General features: G+C 56.5%; 1 protein-coding gene across 1 annotated transcript in view; it reads left to right on the top strand.

Annotated features, from left to right (window-relative positions):
* CHD5 (chromodomain helicase DNA binding protein 5) overlaps positions 1-16644 on the top strand; it is a gene marked incomplete at both ends in the record, with an annotated part of 28690 nt that overhangs the window by 6966 nt on the left and 5080 nt on the right. The window contains 21 exons of the mRNA XM_010296763.1: positions 410-534; positions 2282-2405; positions 4291-4457; positions 4538-4756; positions 5562-5771; positions 5856-6067; positions 8112-8243; positions 8809-8917; positions 9173-9364; positions 9450-9650; positions 10050-10187; positions 10763-10884; positions 11496-11669; positions 12401-12542; positions 12757-12888; positions 13364-13481; positions 14000-14124; positions 14981-15212; positions 15303-15428; positions 15558-15730; positions 16459-16633. Coding sequence (XP_010295065.1) covers positions 410-534; positions 2282-2405; positions 4291-4457; positions 4538-4756; positions 5562-5771; positions 5856-6067; positions 8112-8243; positions 8809-8917; positions 9173-9364; positions 9450-9650; positions 10050-10187; positions 10763-10884; positions 11496-11669; positions 12401-12542; positions 12757-12888; positions 13364-13481; positions 14000-14124; positions 14981-15212; positions 15303-15428; positions 15558-15730; positions 16459-16633 — 3348 coding nt within the window. The remainder of the gene's footprint in view (positions 1-409; positions 535-2281; positions 2406-4290; positions 4458-4537; positions 4757-5561; positions 5772-5855; positions 6068-8111; positions 8244-8808; positions 8918-9172; positions 9365-9449; positions 9651-10049; positions 10188-10762; positions 10885-11495; positions 11670-12400; positions 12543-12756; positions 12889-13363; positions 13482-13999; positions 14125-14980; positions 15213-15302; positions 15429-15557; positions 15731-16458; positions 16634-16644) is intronic.

Here is a 16644-nt window from a genome sequence, read left to right on the forward strand (position 1 = left end):
AACATGCGGCTCAGAGCTGGTGGCTGACCAAGAGCACAGCTTGCAGCAGCCTTCCTGCATGGTGGGCTTGGCGCAGCGTTCCTGCCTCTCTGTGGCCTCCTCTTTTCTCCCTGCCTTGCAGACCCCGAAGTCCCTATTTGGTATTTGCAGCCCTGTGGTCCGTGGGCTGCGGTCCCTCTCCTGGGTCCTGGGGCAGATGCTTTCCTCCCCTGATTCTTCATGAGTGCTGGGTCTGGGCTTGCAGCCTTTTGCCCCAGCGGACGTGCTCTGTGGATGGTGCTAGCCGCTGCCCTGCTCCCTGCGGCCCGCAGTGCTTTCTCACCTTCCCTGTAAATCCTGGGGTTGGGGTGTGGGGTGATTTGGGGGATGGCTGTTTGTAGAGTACCAAACAAGTCTTCCGTTTCTCCAGGTCCAGGCGTGCGGAAGAAAATCAAGGGCTCCAAAGATGGGAAGAAAAAGGGGAAGGGGAAAAAGATGGCAGGCTTGAAGTTCCGGTTTGGAGGAATCCCCAGCAAAAGGAAAAAGGGCTCCTCTGTAAGTGTGCACCGCCCTTTTCTGCATGCGGCCTTGGCTGCGGGGGCCGCAGCAGGGAAGTGCTGGGACAAGCCCTCCCCTAGAAGCCTGCCTCGTGTAGGAGTGTCACAACCTCGTTTGTGCCCCTCTGCACGGCGCCAGTCTCCCATCAGCACATTCATCCATCCTTTTGATGGAGATCTGTGTCCGGGATGAGATTTGTAAAGACCTTGTGCTGGGGCACGATTTCTGCTAAAAACCATATAATCACATTTACTTCCAGTGATGAGGTTGGTAATGCCATCATTTCAGATTTCATTTGCAAAGGAATTCTTCAGGGCTTGCACTCCAGGTGAACCATACATCAAAGAGAATTACCAAATGCTTTAGTTACGTCAGAATAGCCTGTCTCCTGGCACCTGTGATCCCGCGGCATAGCCCAGGGGCACCGGAGCTTCCCAGTAAGAGCGTGGCAGCGGGGCTTGACTGCAGTCTGTGTGCCGTGTTGTTAGCGCACAGATATCAAGCGTGTTTTAAAGAATAGCAAAAAGAAGAAATCTCTTCAATAACTGTTGAATAGGGCTGGAACTCTTGTAGGTCTTGATAATATCGCTCAAAGTCCCATTAGTTCACCCTTTTTAGAGCTCACTGACTTTCTAGCTCTAGTTCACGTAACGAATGATAAATAACTTTGTGCAGAGGTTGAAGCAAAAGGAGCAATCAGAGGCAGCTGCTCACTGCTGTGGTTTTTCAGTCGCACGTCACAGAAGATTAATCCTGTCTCCAGGTGCACTCTAGATCTGCGCACTCATGTTTCTGAAAGTTACGGAGCTTGGGCGTGCTCCTGCAGCTGGAGTGCTAAGCTCCCCGTCAATAGCATGTAAATCGGGGATTTGCGTGCGTAAGGCTCCAGCGCAAGAATTCAGTTGTGTTGTTACAGATGCCATTGAACGCCGGCCTGCTTAACTCCTTCAACGTTACAAGGAAGGTTAAGCGTGAATGCCTACGTGCATGCACACAGACAGGCTGACACAAGCTGAAACGGGTGTTGAGGGAGAGAGGGAGCCAGGTTTTGCCAGGCGGTGGGAGTAGGGGGTCGTCCCCCCATGTGTCTCCATTTTGGGTGTCTGTGCCCATGATAATGTCGCAGCAGCATGGGGTTGCAGCTGTCTGATGCCCGATGCCTATGAGATGCTGAGCCTTTCCCAACGTGCTTGGCCATCCACACCACGGGATATCTCCACGCTCTGGGAGATCTGTGGTGATCACAGGCTGCAGGGGAAACCCAGAGCCCACCTCTTGTCAGGGACGTGGCACGTTGATTTATGTATTTTAAATGCACTCTGAAGTTTGCTCAGTGATTGCACTTTGGTTCTGTGAACTGGACAAGCTGCCACTGTGCTGAGCAGTGCAAGGTGATTGCCTTCAGGCTGTAGTGATAGTCTGGATCTGTGCTGATTGATTGCCTGGCTGGGACGTCGATCTGATAGAGGAGACTTCCCTGCTTCCTAACGCCTTGTGACACCCTCCTGTGAACCCCGAATGTCGGTGCCAGCAGCGCGCTCGCCCTCCCACCATCCCTGCCACTTTGGCTACTCGATTCATGCGGGAAGGAGGGCAGCCCGAGGAGCTCGGCTGCTGGCCGATGATCCCACACGGGTTTATGTGGGGCTTTGGGGTTTGTTCTGCTGCAGAGTGGTGTTCTCTGGGAGTGACCACTGGGATGCCAGTGCTTGGATTGTGTGTGCTTTGGTTTTCCTCCCTGCAGAGTGAAGAGGAGGAACGGGAGGAATCCGACTTCGACAGTGCCAGCATCAACAGCTCCTCAGTGCGCTCCGAGTGCTCGGCTGGCCTGGGGAAGAGAGGGAAGAGGAGGAGAAAGAAAAAGAGGAGTAGGCCATCCTTTGTACTCTGTTCCTGTTCTGTTTGGATTTCCCTTTTCAGAGGGTGCTTTCCTGGCCTTGGCAGCTCCAGGCTGTGTCCGGTGCTGGCTTGGTGGGAGAGGACGTGCTTGTCCTTGTCTCTGTGTGTGGAATGTGAGGTGCTTTCTGGTGTCCAGGCCTCGCTGCTGGTGGACTCGTTCCCGCAAGAAAGCAGCGAGTGGATCCCACTGCGGGGTGCTGGCTCGCTCTTACAGTGCCGGTGGCGGCAGAGCAGGCCAGCAGCAGGGCTTTTCCGTCGATCTGCAGTCAGCTTTCCCTCCTGGCCTCTCTCCAGCCATCAGCCACTGCCTGGGGCTCCTCTCCCCTTGAGCCAGCTCTGTGTTGCCGCTCGGAGTTGCTTCGGGAGAGCCGTGGTTGCGGTGCTCTGCCCTGCCGTGGCTTGCAAAGCCTTCCTGCTCGCAGCCCCCTGCCTGTGCTTTGAGCACCGGGGCGCATCACGGGCAGTGTGGGCAGCTGGCACCCTGCCTGCATATGTGATCCTGTCGGGATTTTTCCCGTAGCAGTGAAGTTCCAAAATTTGTGGGGCTTTCAGGGAAGCGGTTTTCTGAGGAGCAACCCCGGGAGAGACATGGCTTGTGGCAAGCTCCCAGTGGGAGTAGGGCAGGCTGTGGGCAAGAACGTGTTAAGACAAGGGACTTTTTGTTTGCGTGAGGGGTGCAATCAGGCAGTGGCAGATCTGTGGTAGCGATGTAGGAAGAGGGAGGCATGTGAACAGCGGCGAAGAGCATCTGTCGGGGTCTCCCAGTGGCTGCGTGGCCACTTCATGTGCATGTTCCTTCATCCCTTTCCTGGTGGAAGGCTGCGGGTGGATTCTGTGTGATGGCATCTCCATCCCCACACTGCCGTGGAGAGCAACCCCCCTGTGCCGAGCTGCCCTAAGCCCTGCTCCAGCCCAGAGTGCTGACAGGGACTGCCGGGGCCCGTTGCTGCACTGCCCGGCTTCCCACGCTGTCTCTGCCTCCTGCGCTGCAGCAGGACGCGTGCTGCCTTTCTGCCTTGTGTCCTCATTCGGGACGAGGTGCTTCAGATCCAGGTGCATTCTTTGGCTTCTTAGCTTTGCCGATGGGTTTTTGCTTCTAAGAAGTGGAAGGGTGGCTTCTGGGCTGGAGGACAGTTGGGGCATGATGCTGGCCAGCCTCCCTGTCGGTCTGTGAGGCAGGGCTGGCCAGCTGGTTCCGCGTCTTGCGTGTAAAGGGTGTCGTTTTGCCTTGTGGCTTGTCACTGCACGAGGGCCCTCGTGCTGGAGCTAGGCAGCTCCTGCCGCGTGCCGGATGAGCGGAAGGTCGGAAGTCCGTGCTGGCAGTTTGTGGCAGAGCTGGGAATTGAGACAAGCCGTGCTAGTGTTTGCAAGGCTTTGTCCCTCCCTTCCTCTTGCTGTCTGTGCAGAGTTGAGCGAGCTCCTGCCTCCGCGCCAGTGAGCACCCAGGAAGAGCAGAGTAGTCCCAGGAGAGGAGTCGTCCTCCTCCTCCTCGGCCGTGTCACCCTTGCATGGTGCGTCTGCAGTTGATGGCGCCGGGACCCGGGGAGGTTTCTCTGACTGGCCTCCCTTGCAACCTCTCCAGGTTCTGGCATTCTCCATTGAGAGCCTGAAGGAACCAAAGGATGATACAGTGTGGAGAGAGAAAGAGAGACAGAGGTGAGATGATGCTGTGTGCAAAGATGGACTGTGGTGCTGAGGGACAGAGAGGTAGGGGGACGTAACAGGAGGGGTCCGAGGCGAAATGTTTTCCTTATTTCCTTAACTGTATCGTAGAGGAGCAAGCGTCCCATTCCCTCCCGGGAGAGCAGGCAGCTCTGCTGTCCCTCTAACTGTACGCCTGTCCCTTGCTTGCAGTCGAAGAAGGGGACGGGTACGAGACGGACCACCAGGACTACTGCGAGGTGTGCCAGCAGGGAGGGGAGATCATCCTGTGCGACACTTGTCCTCGCGCCTACCACCTCGTCTGCCTGGACCCTGAGCTGGAGAAGGCCCCTGAGGGCAAGTGGAGCTGCCCCCACTGTGTGAGTGGGGTCGGGGCCCTGTGGGTGCGGGCGGGCGGCCGGCAGAAACCCTCAGCGTTACGCTGGTTGTGCTTCCCCAGGAGAAGGAGGGCATCCAGTGGGAGCCGAAGGAGGAGGAGGAGGAAGAGGAGGAAGGTGGGGAGGAAGAGGAGGATGACCACATGGAGTTCTGCCGGGTCTGTAAGGATGGAGGGGAGCTGCTGTGCTGCGACACCTGCCCGTCCTCGTACCACCTCCACTGCCTGAACCCACCGCTGCCAGAAATACCAAATGGTGAATGGCTCTGCCCTCGCTGTACAGTGAGTGTTACCAGCATTCCTCACTCCGTCCCTGTTCCCGCACCCGCCTGGCCTGGGAGCAGGTCTCCTGGCTGCTGCCGCCCCTCACACCGTCTCCCCGAGCCCTGCCACAGCCCCCTTCCCTGGAGGACCATCGCTGCGGGTCGCCTGTACCCAGGGGCCCTGGACGGCTCTGCTGTCTGCACAGTCTTCCTTGGGGATTGCCGGCCGGCGGCTTGCCTGCCAGTTTGTAGATGGGATGTCAAGCCCCATTTGATGTGTGGCATGTCTAGAGGGGCCTTTGTTGCCCGGTGACAAGGCCTGTCCCTGCAGGGGACACAGCACTGTCACGGACACTTCTCGGGCACACCTGCGCTGGCCAGCCTGTGCCCGCCCTGCGCGCCCTCACCGCCTCCTTGCTGTCTGCCCCATTAGAAATAGCAAATGTAGCTCTCCCTGGCACCTGGGCAGTGCTCTGCTTGTGCCTGGGGACAGTGGTGCTGGCAGCAGCCCCCCGATAGGCGCAGGCAGGGTCTGGGACTGTTCAGGTCACCCGGTTTGCCATGCTTGGCTCCCCAGGGCTGGGGGTGAATCCACGGTCGCTCTCAACCCTGGGCTTTCCCTCTGGCAGCAGCTGTTGGCACAGGCTGTGCCGGCGTGTTCCCCAGAGCCCTGGCCATGCTCTCCCTGCCGTGTCTGGACGGCTGCTGTCTGCTCGTCATTGCGAGACTGTTTCTGCCCTCTGGGTCTGCCCTCCTCCCCATGGCCCCTGACAGGGGCTCACCTTAAACTCTGTGCTCTTGCCTGTTTGCTTTTGTATCCCCAGTGCCCCCCCTTGAAGGGCAAAGTTCAACGCATCCTGCACTGGGTTTGGAAGGAGCCTCCGGCCACCCCGCTCCCGCCCGTGCTGCCCGCTCCAGATGCGGAGCTGCCTCTTCCCCCGCCGAAGGGGCTGGAGGGGATCCCGGAGCGCGAGTTCTTCGTGAAGTGGGCAGGCCTCTCCTACTGGCACTGCTCCTGGGTCAAAGAGCTGCAGGTGAGCCAGCGTGGCCATGGCGTGCCCCTGCCTGGCCTGCTGCCCCGCCACCCACAGGCTGACCACAGTTCCCTCCTGCCGCAGCTGGAGCTCTACCACACCGTGATGTACCGCAACTACCAGCGGAAGAATGACATGGACGAGCCGCCGGCCTTCGACTACGGCTCTGGGGATGAGGACAGCCAGAGGGAGAAGCGGAAGAGCAAAGACCCGCAGTATGCCAAGATGGAGGAGAGGTTCTACCGCTACGGCATCAAGCCCGAGTGGATGATGATTCACCGCATCCTGAACCACAGGTGAGGAGCCGCGTGTGTGGGGGTGCGTCAATGGGCCACGGAAAGGCGCATGCCAGGGTGCCTGAGCCCCTGGTAGTGCTGGCGCTGAGCAATGCCATTGCAAACTGCGGAGGGAAACGGCAAGGATGAGCCCTGCTGCACTCACCGGGACCGCTGCGAGTTCTGCAGATGAAACTTTGAGCAGCAGGTCTGTGCCCTCTGTGGGTTTTCCCTTCCTGCGCAGCTCTCACATGGATGGTTTATGCTGTTAGCTGAGCCTCTGGGACTGCCTGCTGTGGGATTTCTGTGCTTGGCTGAGTTCTTACCCGCGGGGCCGGGAACTTCTTGCTGTCCTCTGCAAAGCCAAAATCTCAGGCTGGCTTGTTTTGAGGTCTCTGTCACCGTGGAGGCTTGCTCCTGAAGCAAAGCCCAGGCCAGAAGTGAATCGATGTCTGTCGTCATTTAACCCCAGCTGGCAACTAAGCACTACAGCTGCTCACTCACTCCCCCCAGGGTGGGAGAGAATCAGAAGAGTAAAAGTGAGAAAACTCATGGATTGAGACAGTTTAATAGGCAAAGCCAAAGCTGTGCATGCAAGCAAAGCCAAACAAGGAATTCACTCACCACTTCCCGTCGGCCATCTCGGGACAGCAGGGCTCCATCACGCGTAGCAGTTACTTGGGAAGACAAATGCCATCACTCCAAATGTACCCCCCCTTTCCTCCTCCTTCCCCCAGCTTTATATGCTGAGCCTGATGCCGTATGGTACGGGATATCCCTGAGGTCAGTGGGGTCAGCTGTCTCGGGCTGTGCCCCCTCCCAGCTTCCTGTGCTCCCCAGCCTCCTCACTGGTGGGGTGGGTGAGAAGTAGAAAAGGCCTTGACTGTGTGTGAGCACTGCTCAGTAGTAATGAAAACATCCCTGTGCTATCAATGCTGTTTTCAGCTCAAATCCAAGACAGAGCCCCACACTAGCTACTGTGAAGAAAATTAACTCTATCCCAGCCAAAACCAGCACAGTGCCTTATTTTCCTCTGTGCTATGTTGTATGTTAAAAATAGAGATGGTAAGTCTTCCTAAAGGTGGCTGCACAGAGTTGTTCCACTCTTCGCAGGCGTATTGTCTGGGTGCCTGTTACAGCCTAATCATTCCGCAGATTTCTGCTGCAGCCGGTGATGGGTCTGGCTTCCATCGATTGTGCCCTGTGGCTGCGGCTGCTCACCTAAACTGCTTTGGAACAGCAGCTCATTTCCCTATAAGTCAGTGGTTCCTCTCAAGCCAGGAGGCCCCTCTGCACCCATGTCAAGTGTGGGGCACCAGCGGGGGTTTGGGTATTGCTATAGCCCGAGCGCTGCATTGTTCCCACTTAACGTCCCTTGAAGCTGCTGGGGACGGTGCCCAAGGAGAGGAGCTTGAGCAGGTGCCTGGCTCTCTTACGAAGCCTTGACATTGGCGCTTCTTTCCTGTGGAAGAAATTTCCTGCATAGGAGGTATGCTGTGCAGATGGTTTTTTACATCGAGTGGCTAGAGACACTTTTTTGTGGCATTTCTGTTTCAGGTGGCCACTTGAAGTTTCAAGTGACAACTCTGCTTGAAGGCTGCTAGGCAGAAAATAAGTGAAGTTGCTTGGCTAATTTTCACGTGAGCTTTACAAGTCGTTTCTAATAAGGCAAGGGTTTTTTCCCCGTAGGCATGTAACCAGACTCGATACTGTGTTTTTTCATTTTTCAGTGTAAGCAAATCTTCATAGAGCAGTGAACGGTGCAGGAGAAAGAGGGTGAGCACTGGTACTCATCCAGTCCTGGCAAAACAGGACTACAAGGTTGTTCAGTGGAGTGGAAGAGCAGCCTTTAAAGCTCAGCGGTTTAACACATGCAGCAGACCAAGAGGCATTTCTGCCAGCAAGTGTCGATACTTTCTGTATGTTTTTCTAGCTCTGCTTGGATGTCGTGGTCTGTAGGTAAAAGCAGAGGGTGCAGCATCCAGGTTCACGGAAGCAGGGTTGGGCTAGCTGCTTCCCAGGGGTCGAGTGGTGTTTCACCGGCTTTTCGTGCCCTGCCTTACAGCTTTGATAAAAAGGGAGACATCCATTACCTGATCAAGTGGAAAGACCTGCCCTACGACCAGTGCACCTGGGAGATCGATGAGATAGACATCCCGTACTACGAAAACCTCAAACACCTCTACTGGAACCACAGGTACGTGCCAGGCCGGTGGTGGGACCGCAGCTGGGCTGCCGCAGCCCGGGAGAGCCAGGCAGAGCTGGGGCAGCCTGCGCAGGCACTTGGGATGGCCCTTTGGAACATGCTGGCACTGCCCGCTGGGACCTCCCTTCAGAGAGCAGCGTCCGAGCGCTTTTGGAATGCTGGGCCTCCCGAAACGCTTTTTTGTTTCTTTCAGGGCTGCTGGAAAACCCTGCCTCCCTGCTATTTTCCAGCCTTTGCTCCCCTTCCCCTGCGTTTATACTGCCGTAATGTTCATGGTCTTGCTGTGCTTCAGGGCGGCTCCATGGCACTGCTGCCTGTCTTTTTTGGGGAAAACCACAATGTTCTGATGAGATTGCTATTCTTCATTTTGGATGGTGTTGTGTGGACCGTTGGGAGGGGAAAATGAATGTTCCATGAGTGCCTGTGCTAACTGGGCCAGAAGAGAGATCCTGCAAAAAAAAAGACAGGGGAGTCTGAGTGGCGTTTCTGCCCTGGGCTTGGGGGCTGGGAGAGGAATGCCTGCCGGCCTTTTCCTGATGTGCCCTGGCTGTTGCAGGGAACTGATGCTGGGGGAGGACACGCGCCCTCTGAAGAAGCTGAACAAGAAGGGGAAAAAGCTGAAGGAGGAGAAGCTGGAAAAGCCTCCAGAAACGCCTCTTGTGGATGTGAGTCGGAATGGTGGGGGCAGCGCCGACGGCGTGTGAGCCCAGGGAGAGGGAGGGCTGTCTGACCCCCATCCTGTTACATGTTTCTCCTCCTTCCTGCGTCTTTTTGTTCAGAGCTCTGGGGTGGCTGTGCTGGGGACTGTGTCTGCGGCTCTTTTGGGGCCATTCTATGTCATGAGGCTAAAGAGGGATTTGCTTGCTGCAGAGAAGGGGAGTTGGTTCTTATTGCTTTGCATCGTGTGTCTCTCTTTTCAGCCTACAGTGAAATTTGACAAGCAGCCATGGTACATCGATGCCACAGGAGGCACGCTCCATCCTTACCAGCTGGAAGGGCTAAACTGGCTGAGGTTTTCCTGGGCCCAAGGGACGGATACAATCCTGGCTGACGAGATGGGGCTGGGGAAGACGGTGCAGACTATTGTGTTCTTGTATTCCCTGTACAAGGAGGTGAGCGGAGCATCCAGCAGTCCCTGGGGTGGCTGAGACCTGCTTGGCACGGGGTGAACAGCTTGGACTTTGTCTCCCTGAGCAGGGTCACTCGAAAGGGCCATATCTGGTCAGTGCCCCTCTCTCCACCATCATCAACTGGGAGCGCGAGTTTGAGATGTGGGCGCCCGACTTCTATGTCGTGACCTACACGGGAGACAAAGAAAGCCGTTCGGTCATCCGGGAAAATGAGTTTTCTTTTGAAGACAATGCCATCCGGAGTGGAAAGAAGGTCTTTCGGATGAAGGTGGGAGCTAAGTCTGTGCCCTACCCAGTACTTTAACTGTCAGTGAGAAGGAGAGCGAGCAGAATTTGACCTGGAGAGGGAGATTGGCTAGATCCCTAAGCAACTGTTTTCCGAAGAGAGCAGCTGGCTCTGTTTACAAATGCAGGAGATTTGTGATGAACTTTAAAGATTTCTGCCAGACCCTTTTCTGTTTCTGTAGTCCCCTACTCGGTTCCAATGTTCCAATGGGTATAGATTTTCTGCTGCCATGACTCCCACCTTGGCCCGGGCGCTGCATGGTGCAGTGCAGGCAGCCCCCCCCTTTTCTCCTTGGGTCACGTGCAGCAGCAGCAGCAATGGTTGAGGCCATCCCACTCCCTGCTCTCTTATCGTGGCTTTTCTCTCTCTCTGCTCCTCCAGAAGGAAGCCCAGATCAAGTTCCATGTCCTGCTCACCTCCTATGAGCTGATCACTATTGACCAGGCGGTGCTGGGCTCCATAGAATGGGCCTGTCTGGTGGTGGACGAAGCACACAGGCTGAAGAACAACCAGTCCAAAGTAGGTAGCAGACGTTTGTGAGTGATTTTTGCGGTGCAGCCGGTGCCACGAAGGTACAACACCCCAGCACTGGGGGTCTGCTGCTCTGTGCTTTCCTCCCTTGGAGTAGAAGGATGTCCTCACCTTGCACAGGCTCTGCCTGGGACCTGTGTTGTGGTAGATTTGCTCTCTTTAATATCCTCTGGCATTAAAAGTCCTTCAGCAGTGGAAGAGGTGTCAGCCTGGCTGCCTGTGTGGCAGCCTGACAGTCCTTCGATGGACTGTCCTGGAAGGGAATCAATCCCTGTCCTTCCTCTGCCCTTTACCTGAGGCTACATGCAGTCTCTGGCCCCTGGGACCTTCACACAGTCCCCAGCGCAGGAGCAGGCAGGCGCTGTGACCCGAGGACGTTCAGGATTGCCGCCTGTGCTCGATGGGGATGGCTCGGAGCAGGACGTGCGAGTTGCGGTCTGCTCTGCGTGCCTGGTGCGGGGGAGAGGTCACTGCTGAGTCTCTGTGTGTGCAATCTGCAGAGTCCCCAGATGGCTGATGGGCTCCTCTGAGCTCTTTTCACTTAACCTCATTTGTTTCCCCAGTTCTTTAGAGTATTAAATAGCTACAAGATTGATTACAAGCTGCTGCTTACTGGGACTCCACTCCAGAACAACTTGGAGGAGCTCTTCCACCTGCTCAATTTCCTGACTCCCGAGAGGTTTAAGTAAGTTGCCCTAGTTGCCCTCCTCCCCGAAAAGGGAGAGCGGGTGGGCTGTGGTCTCTTGCCGGCCAGCGGAGTGGCTCAGCAGAGGTTTTCCAGTTCCCTGGGGCTCCTGTCTGTGGGGGTGCCTGGATCCAGTTACTCCTGTGCCGCTGTCACCGATCTGCGCCAGCGGGCAGGTGGCAAAGCGCATCACCCCCGTGGTCTGTCGTAACGGCTACACACAACGCACGTTTTTGTGCAACCCCAGATTTATTCCCGTGGGCTGCTACTTTTTGGGTCCTCTGGGTAGCTCTCACCTTGCTGTCGGTCAGGAGACTTCTGAGTGAGCAACTGGGACCTGCCTTCTCTTCTCTCTCTCTGAGGAGAGAGAGGCACTTTGAGGAACTTGTTCAGACCACTTGTATTAGTGCATTTACTGCAGATTTCCCCTCAGCCATCAGTGTGGCTCCTTGGTCTGGCTTTTGATCTGCTCAGACACAGGCACAGGATCATGACCTCATCGTATACCATGAGAGCTCTGCCCTTGTTTTTAAGTCTTAAAGCAGCAGGTTTCTTTGCGCTCACGTGTCCCGTTATTGCTCAGCGCTCTGTGGTTTTGGCTGCCTTCGCAGTAACCTGGAGGGGTTCCTGGAGGAGTTTGCAGACATCTCCAAGGAGGACCAGATCAAAAAGCTCCATGATCTGCTGGGTCCCCACATGCTGCGGCGGCTCAAGGCAGACGTGTTTAAGAACATGCCGGCCAAGACGGAGCTGATTGTGAGAGTGGAACTGAGCCAGATGCAGAAGTGAGTAATGGCAGCGCGACTCCCCCGGGGTGGCTGGCTTCCCTCACCTCGCCTCATCTGCAGCACGGCGGGGCGTCCCTGGGGTTCGGCAGGTCAGAGCCGCCCTGCTGTCCTCAGGCCTGCTGCGGGAAGAGCTGGAGCGCTTCATGCCTCACTGGGGAGTGCGTTCAGCCTGGTTAAACCGGGCTCTGTGCAGCCCTGGCTGCAAGCCTGTCAGCGTGGCTCTGCTCATTCTGGGGGGCACAGAGGAAACACTGAGGCTGAACCCCCTTCTCCTCCTGTTCTCGGCACCAGCGCACCAGCCTGTGCTGCTGGCTTGCCTGGTGTTTGTCTGGAGCATCACTGCTGCCCCGGGGTATGCTCGCACAGCTCTGGTTTGGGCTGACTTGCTTGGCTTCAGTGGCATCTTCTGCAGAGTTTGTGGACTTTCAGGAAGGGCGCATCGCTTCCTCCTGGCGCGGTGGAGCAAGGCTGGGCTAATGCCCAGCAGCAGGGAGCGTTCCTGGCCACTGTGCCCCTGAGCCCGTCCTGCTTACAGGGGCTGCAATGTCCACAGAGCAATCTAATTGACCTGGCCCCAGGCTGAGGGCATGGAACTGTCACTTTTAAAGACGTCCAAATGTCCATTTTGAAGTGACGCGAGAGGGGTTTAATTCAGTGCCATCCTGTTTGTGCCAGTCCCGCATCTGGCCAAATTAACAAGGGTGTCTGTCCCATCCCTATTCCTGCAGGAAGTACTACAAGTTCATACTGACAAGGAATTTCGAAGCCCTGAATTCGAAAGGTGGCGGGAACCAGGTCTCGCTGCTCAACATCATGATGGACCTGAAGAAGTGTTGTAATCACCCGTACCTCTTCCCTGTGGCGGCGGTGGTATGTAGCTGTGTTTGCACTGTGGAGACGTTTCTCAGAATATTGTGTGTGAGCCATTGCTGGGGGCGGTTTCCATGCTCTCGCTCTGGTTCATTCTGTGGGTTTTCATGCAAGTGGTTTTTTACAAGGATTTTGTCTTTGAAATGCGTGTGAATTTCTCTGTGAAGTTAAGTGAGTGTTGTCCTCGAAGAGGCCAACCAGGATGCCTTCGCAGGAGGCCCCGGTTCTGCCCAATGGATCCTACGATGGGAATTCTTTGGTCAAATCTTCTGGGAAACTGATGCTGCTCCAAAAGATGCTGAAGAAGTTGCGGGATGGGGGTCACAGAGTTCTGATCTTCTCCCAGGTAAGCATAGGGAAGTATTAATAATAAATATGTTTTTAAAGGAACTTTTTTTGTTCTGTACGAGAATTTTGTGCTAGGAACAGATAGAGGTAGGTGGAAGAGCTGGTGACAGCTTGTCCCCCAGATAGCGTGGCAGCTGTGGCAGTTGCGATGGATGGACCGTGTCCCAGCTCTTTCCTGAGGGAGTGCCTGTAGTGTTTAAAGCCTCTTTTTATCTATGGATAAAGAGGAGATAATAGTAATATTGCTCCCCTTGGGGAGGGCTGTTCAGACACGATTCCCTCTTGCTCGCAAAGCTGCCCCTGGAAGACGAGACGTGAGTGTCGTTCCTCTGGCAGTTGCCTGTTGGCTGTACTCTGCCGTTGGCGGTGCCGCCACCACCTTGGCCTCTGGGCTGCGGGCACAGGCACGGCCGGGGGAGGCAGGGAGCCGGGCCGTGCAGAGCCGCTCGTGCCAGGGTTGCCTTGCCCTGCAGATGACGAAGATGCTGGACTTGCTGGAGGATTTCCTGGAGTACGAAGGCTACAAGTACGAGCGGATAGATGGGGGCATCACTGGCGGCCTGCGCCAAGAGGCCATAGACAGGTTTAACGGTACTCGTGTTTCTGCCTCGCTGAGGGGAGGGCACGGGGTGGATTTGCAGCACGCAGCCAGCAGCGGGGTCGGCTGGCTGCGCCCGAGAGCCCCAGCTCGCCCGCAGGATGGGCGATGTGGGGTTGCCTGCACGTCGGTTGTGCTGTGCTGGCAGATCCAGCTTCCTGTGGCACAGTGGGGGCTGCTCGTACCACGTTGTTAGGCCCTCGAGTTGTGTCCCACAATGAACCCTGCGCATGCCAATGGCAGGCTGCTTAGTTTGAGGGACTCCAGCATTCCCCTTCAAGGCCTCGGTAGACGGCAGAGCTTCCCCTTCAGCTCTGGAGTTGCATTTTCTCCAGTAACGGGTTCCCAGGGGACGATGTATTTTAACTCCTTGCCTTCTGGGCCCGTTGCTTATTGTCTTAGACTGACGGTTCCCACTGTTCTATACCTAACGCGTAGTACCGCGCCTTTCTGTATAAGCCGTGCACCTTTCTATCTCACTGTTTGCCACCTCTGGGTTTGTCTTTCTCAGCTCCTGGTGCTCAGCAGTTCTGCTTTCTCCTCTCTACCCGCGCCGGCGGTCTGGGCATAAACCTTGCTACGGCCGACACAGTCATTATTTATGATTCTGACTGGAATCCCCACAATGACATCCAGGTTTCTGACTTTTCCTTTTCCTTCCCGTATAGTAAGTACCTCTGTGGCTCTGCCCTCTGTTTGCACGTTGCACAGAGAGGTCGGTCTCCTCTCTTGAGAGTGGCCAACCCTTTCTGCAGGATTTACGGGGCGCATTTCTGCTCAGGACCTCCCTTCCTGCTTCCACCAGCCTCGCCCTGGCCTGTCCATGGCAGGGGAGAGACCTGGCGCGTAAAACTGGCTCTCTTCCGCGGGCTTCTTGCTTTCGCCTGCTGCTCATTAGCAAACAGGTGTACCCCCCCTCTTTTGGGGAGGTTCCGCTTGTGTTTCCAAAAGCCCAGGGCGGACCCTAACTAAGGACTGACCACCAACAGGAAATGGCAGCTGGAGCGGGCGAGCGGCCACTGCCTCAGAAAGGAATGGAAAAGCAAAGAGAAAGGCCTATCCCTCCCATTCTCCCCGGCCAGGAGACTGTCCTCTCCAAAGCTGCGCCCGCTGTTGCCATCCGTTGGTGCCAGCGTTCCCTTTCCCTGGGTCCTAGGCGAGAGGATGTGCTGACGTGGGGCTTGAAGAAGCGGTGTGGGCCTGGTGAATCCACGGCTGGAGGGTTCCTAGGAGGAACGCGTCCTTGCTGCCTGCCTTCGGACCCTTCAGTTAGGGGCCCATGTGGGGAAGCTGGCTTGTCTGCAGTCAGCCGAGGGGGCCGGCGCAGTCAGGTTGGCTCTGAGGAGCCGCTCCCGCTCCACCGCCCCAAAGCAGCCTTGAATGCCGAATTCAGCCTTGCCCTCGCGGTGCCTTTGTGCAGCCTGGAGGGGTGAGAAGCTCGGGCCCTGCGTGGCACGGTGCTGCCTGTGACAGCTTTGTTCTCTGCCCGCAGGCGTTCAGCAGAGCTCACCGCATTGGGCAGAACAGGAAGGTGATGATCTACCGCTTTGTGACCAGAGCCTCCGTTGAAGAGCGCATCACCCAGGTGGCCAAAAGGAAGATGATGCTCACCCACCTGGTGGTCCGCCCGGGGCTGGGCTCCAAGTCGGGCTCCATGACCAAGCAAGAGCTGGACGACATCCTCAAGTTTGGGACGGAAGAGCTCTTCAAGGATGATGTGGAAGGTGAGGTCAGGAAGGCGCTGGGGATGCTCTGTGCGAGGCGGGGCCCTGTCCGAGCTGCTGGGACTCCTTCTCCTCTTCTCCCGCCTGCAGGCATGGTGTCTCAGGGGCAGCGGATCGCTATGCCCGATGCTGTCACCCCTTTCTCTGACACCCTGTCGATCAAAGGGGGTGCAGTGACTCCTGGCATGAAAAAAAAGCATGGCGGCACCCCACCAGGTGTGTAGCCCTCCTTGGTGGAGCGACCTGACCTCCTCCCTGGCCCTGCACCCAGGCTGAACTCGCCTGAGAGCGAGCTGTCTCTGGCACGATGGTTTGCGCTTCCACCCCCCTCGCTTTGCTCTCCAGGTGACAATAAGGATGTGGATGACAGCAGCGTGATCCACTACGATGACGCTGCCATCTCTAAGCTTCTGGACCGAAACCAGGATGCGACTGATGACACGGAGCTGCAGAACATGAACGAGTATCTCAGCTCCTTTAAAGTGGCCCAGTATGTTGTGAGAGAAGAGGACGGTGTGGTAATGTGACCAGTATCATGTCTTACAATCGCACCTCTTTGTACGTCCCTCTGTGTTTCTTCCACTCCCTTTCCTGTTCTGGCGAGCGTTTTGGCATGGGGCACGCCTCCCTGCTCTCTGTCTGTGACTGTTGTAGATTGTTCCAGGTCTGGGGGTCCCAGGGCTGGTGAGACTGGCCGCAGGCAGAGGAAGCACAGTTGCCTTTGTCCCGTGCAACCCACGGCGCAAGCCGGGCTCTGTCCCTGCTGGCACAGGACCTCCTTTCGGTCAAAGCATCCATAGGCGCTTCTGTCCTTCAGAAGGCCCTTCCCCAGCAGAGCGGGAATGGGCACGGGCATGGTGCTGCTTATGTACCACACTGCTGTCATTTATTTTCCCAGTAGCGGACTGACTTATTTCCTTGGTCTGTTGATGAAGCTGAGGGTAGGCTGCTATTCTGGGAAGCCTCTGCGGATCTGTAGCTTTTCCCTCGATACGAGCGTGGGCACTGCGGGACGGGATGGCTGGCAGTGTTCGGAGGAGCTCTTTCTGGGTGGGAGATTGTCTCAGCCCTTTGACAACCTTGCACTGAGGTCAGCACGTCTGGGCAAAGACCAAGGAGCCAAATTCCAGCCAGTGGCTCAGTGCGCTCCATCCCTCTCTGGAGTGCAGTTAGAGGACAGGCAGTGGGGCAATGAGGGCCAGTCTGCGGCTGCCTGATCTCAAGTCTCTTGTCTCCTGCTTTGCAGGAGGAGGTGGAACGTGAGATCATCAAGCAGGAGGAGAATGTGGACCCTGACTACTGGGAGAAGCTGCTGCGGCACCACTATGAGCAGCAGCAGGAAGATCTGGCCAGGAACTTGGGGAAAGGGAAGAGAATCCGCAAGCAGGTCAACTACAATGACGCCTCGCAGGAGGACCAAGGTACGGCTGGA

Source organism: Phaethon lepturus, unplaced genomic scaffold, assembly GCF_000687285.1.
Source record: "Phaethon lepturus isolate BGI_N335 unplaced genomic scaffold, ASM68728v1 scaffold13641, whole genome shotgun sequence".
NCBI lineage: Eukaryota > Metazoa > Chordata > Aves > Phaethontiformes > Phaethontidae > Phaethon > Phaethon lepturus.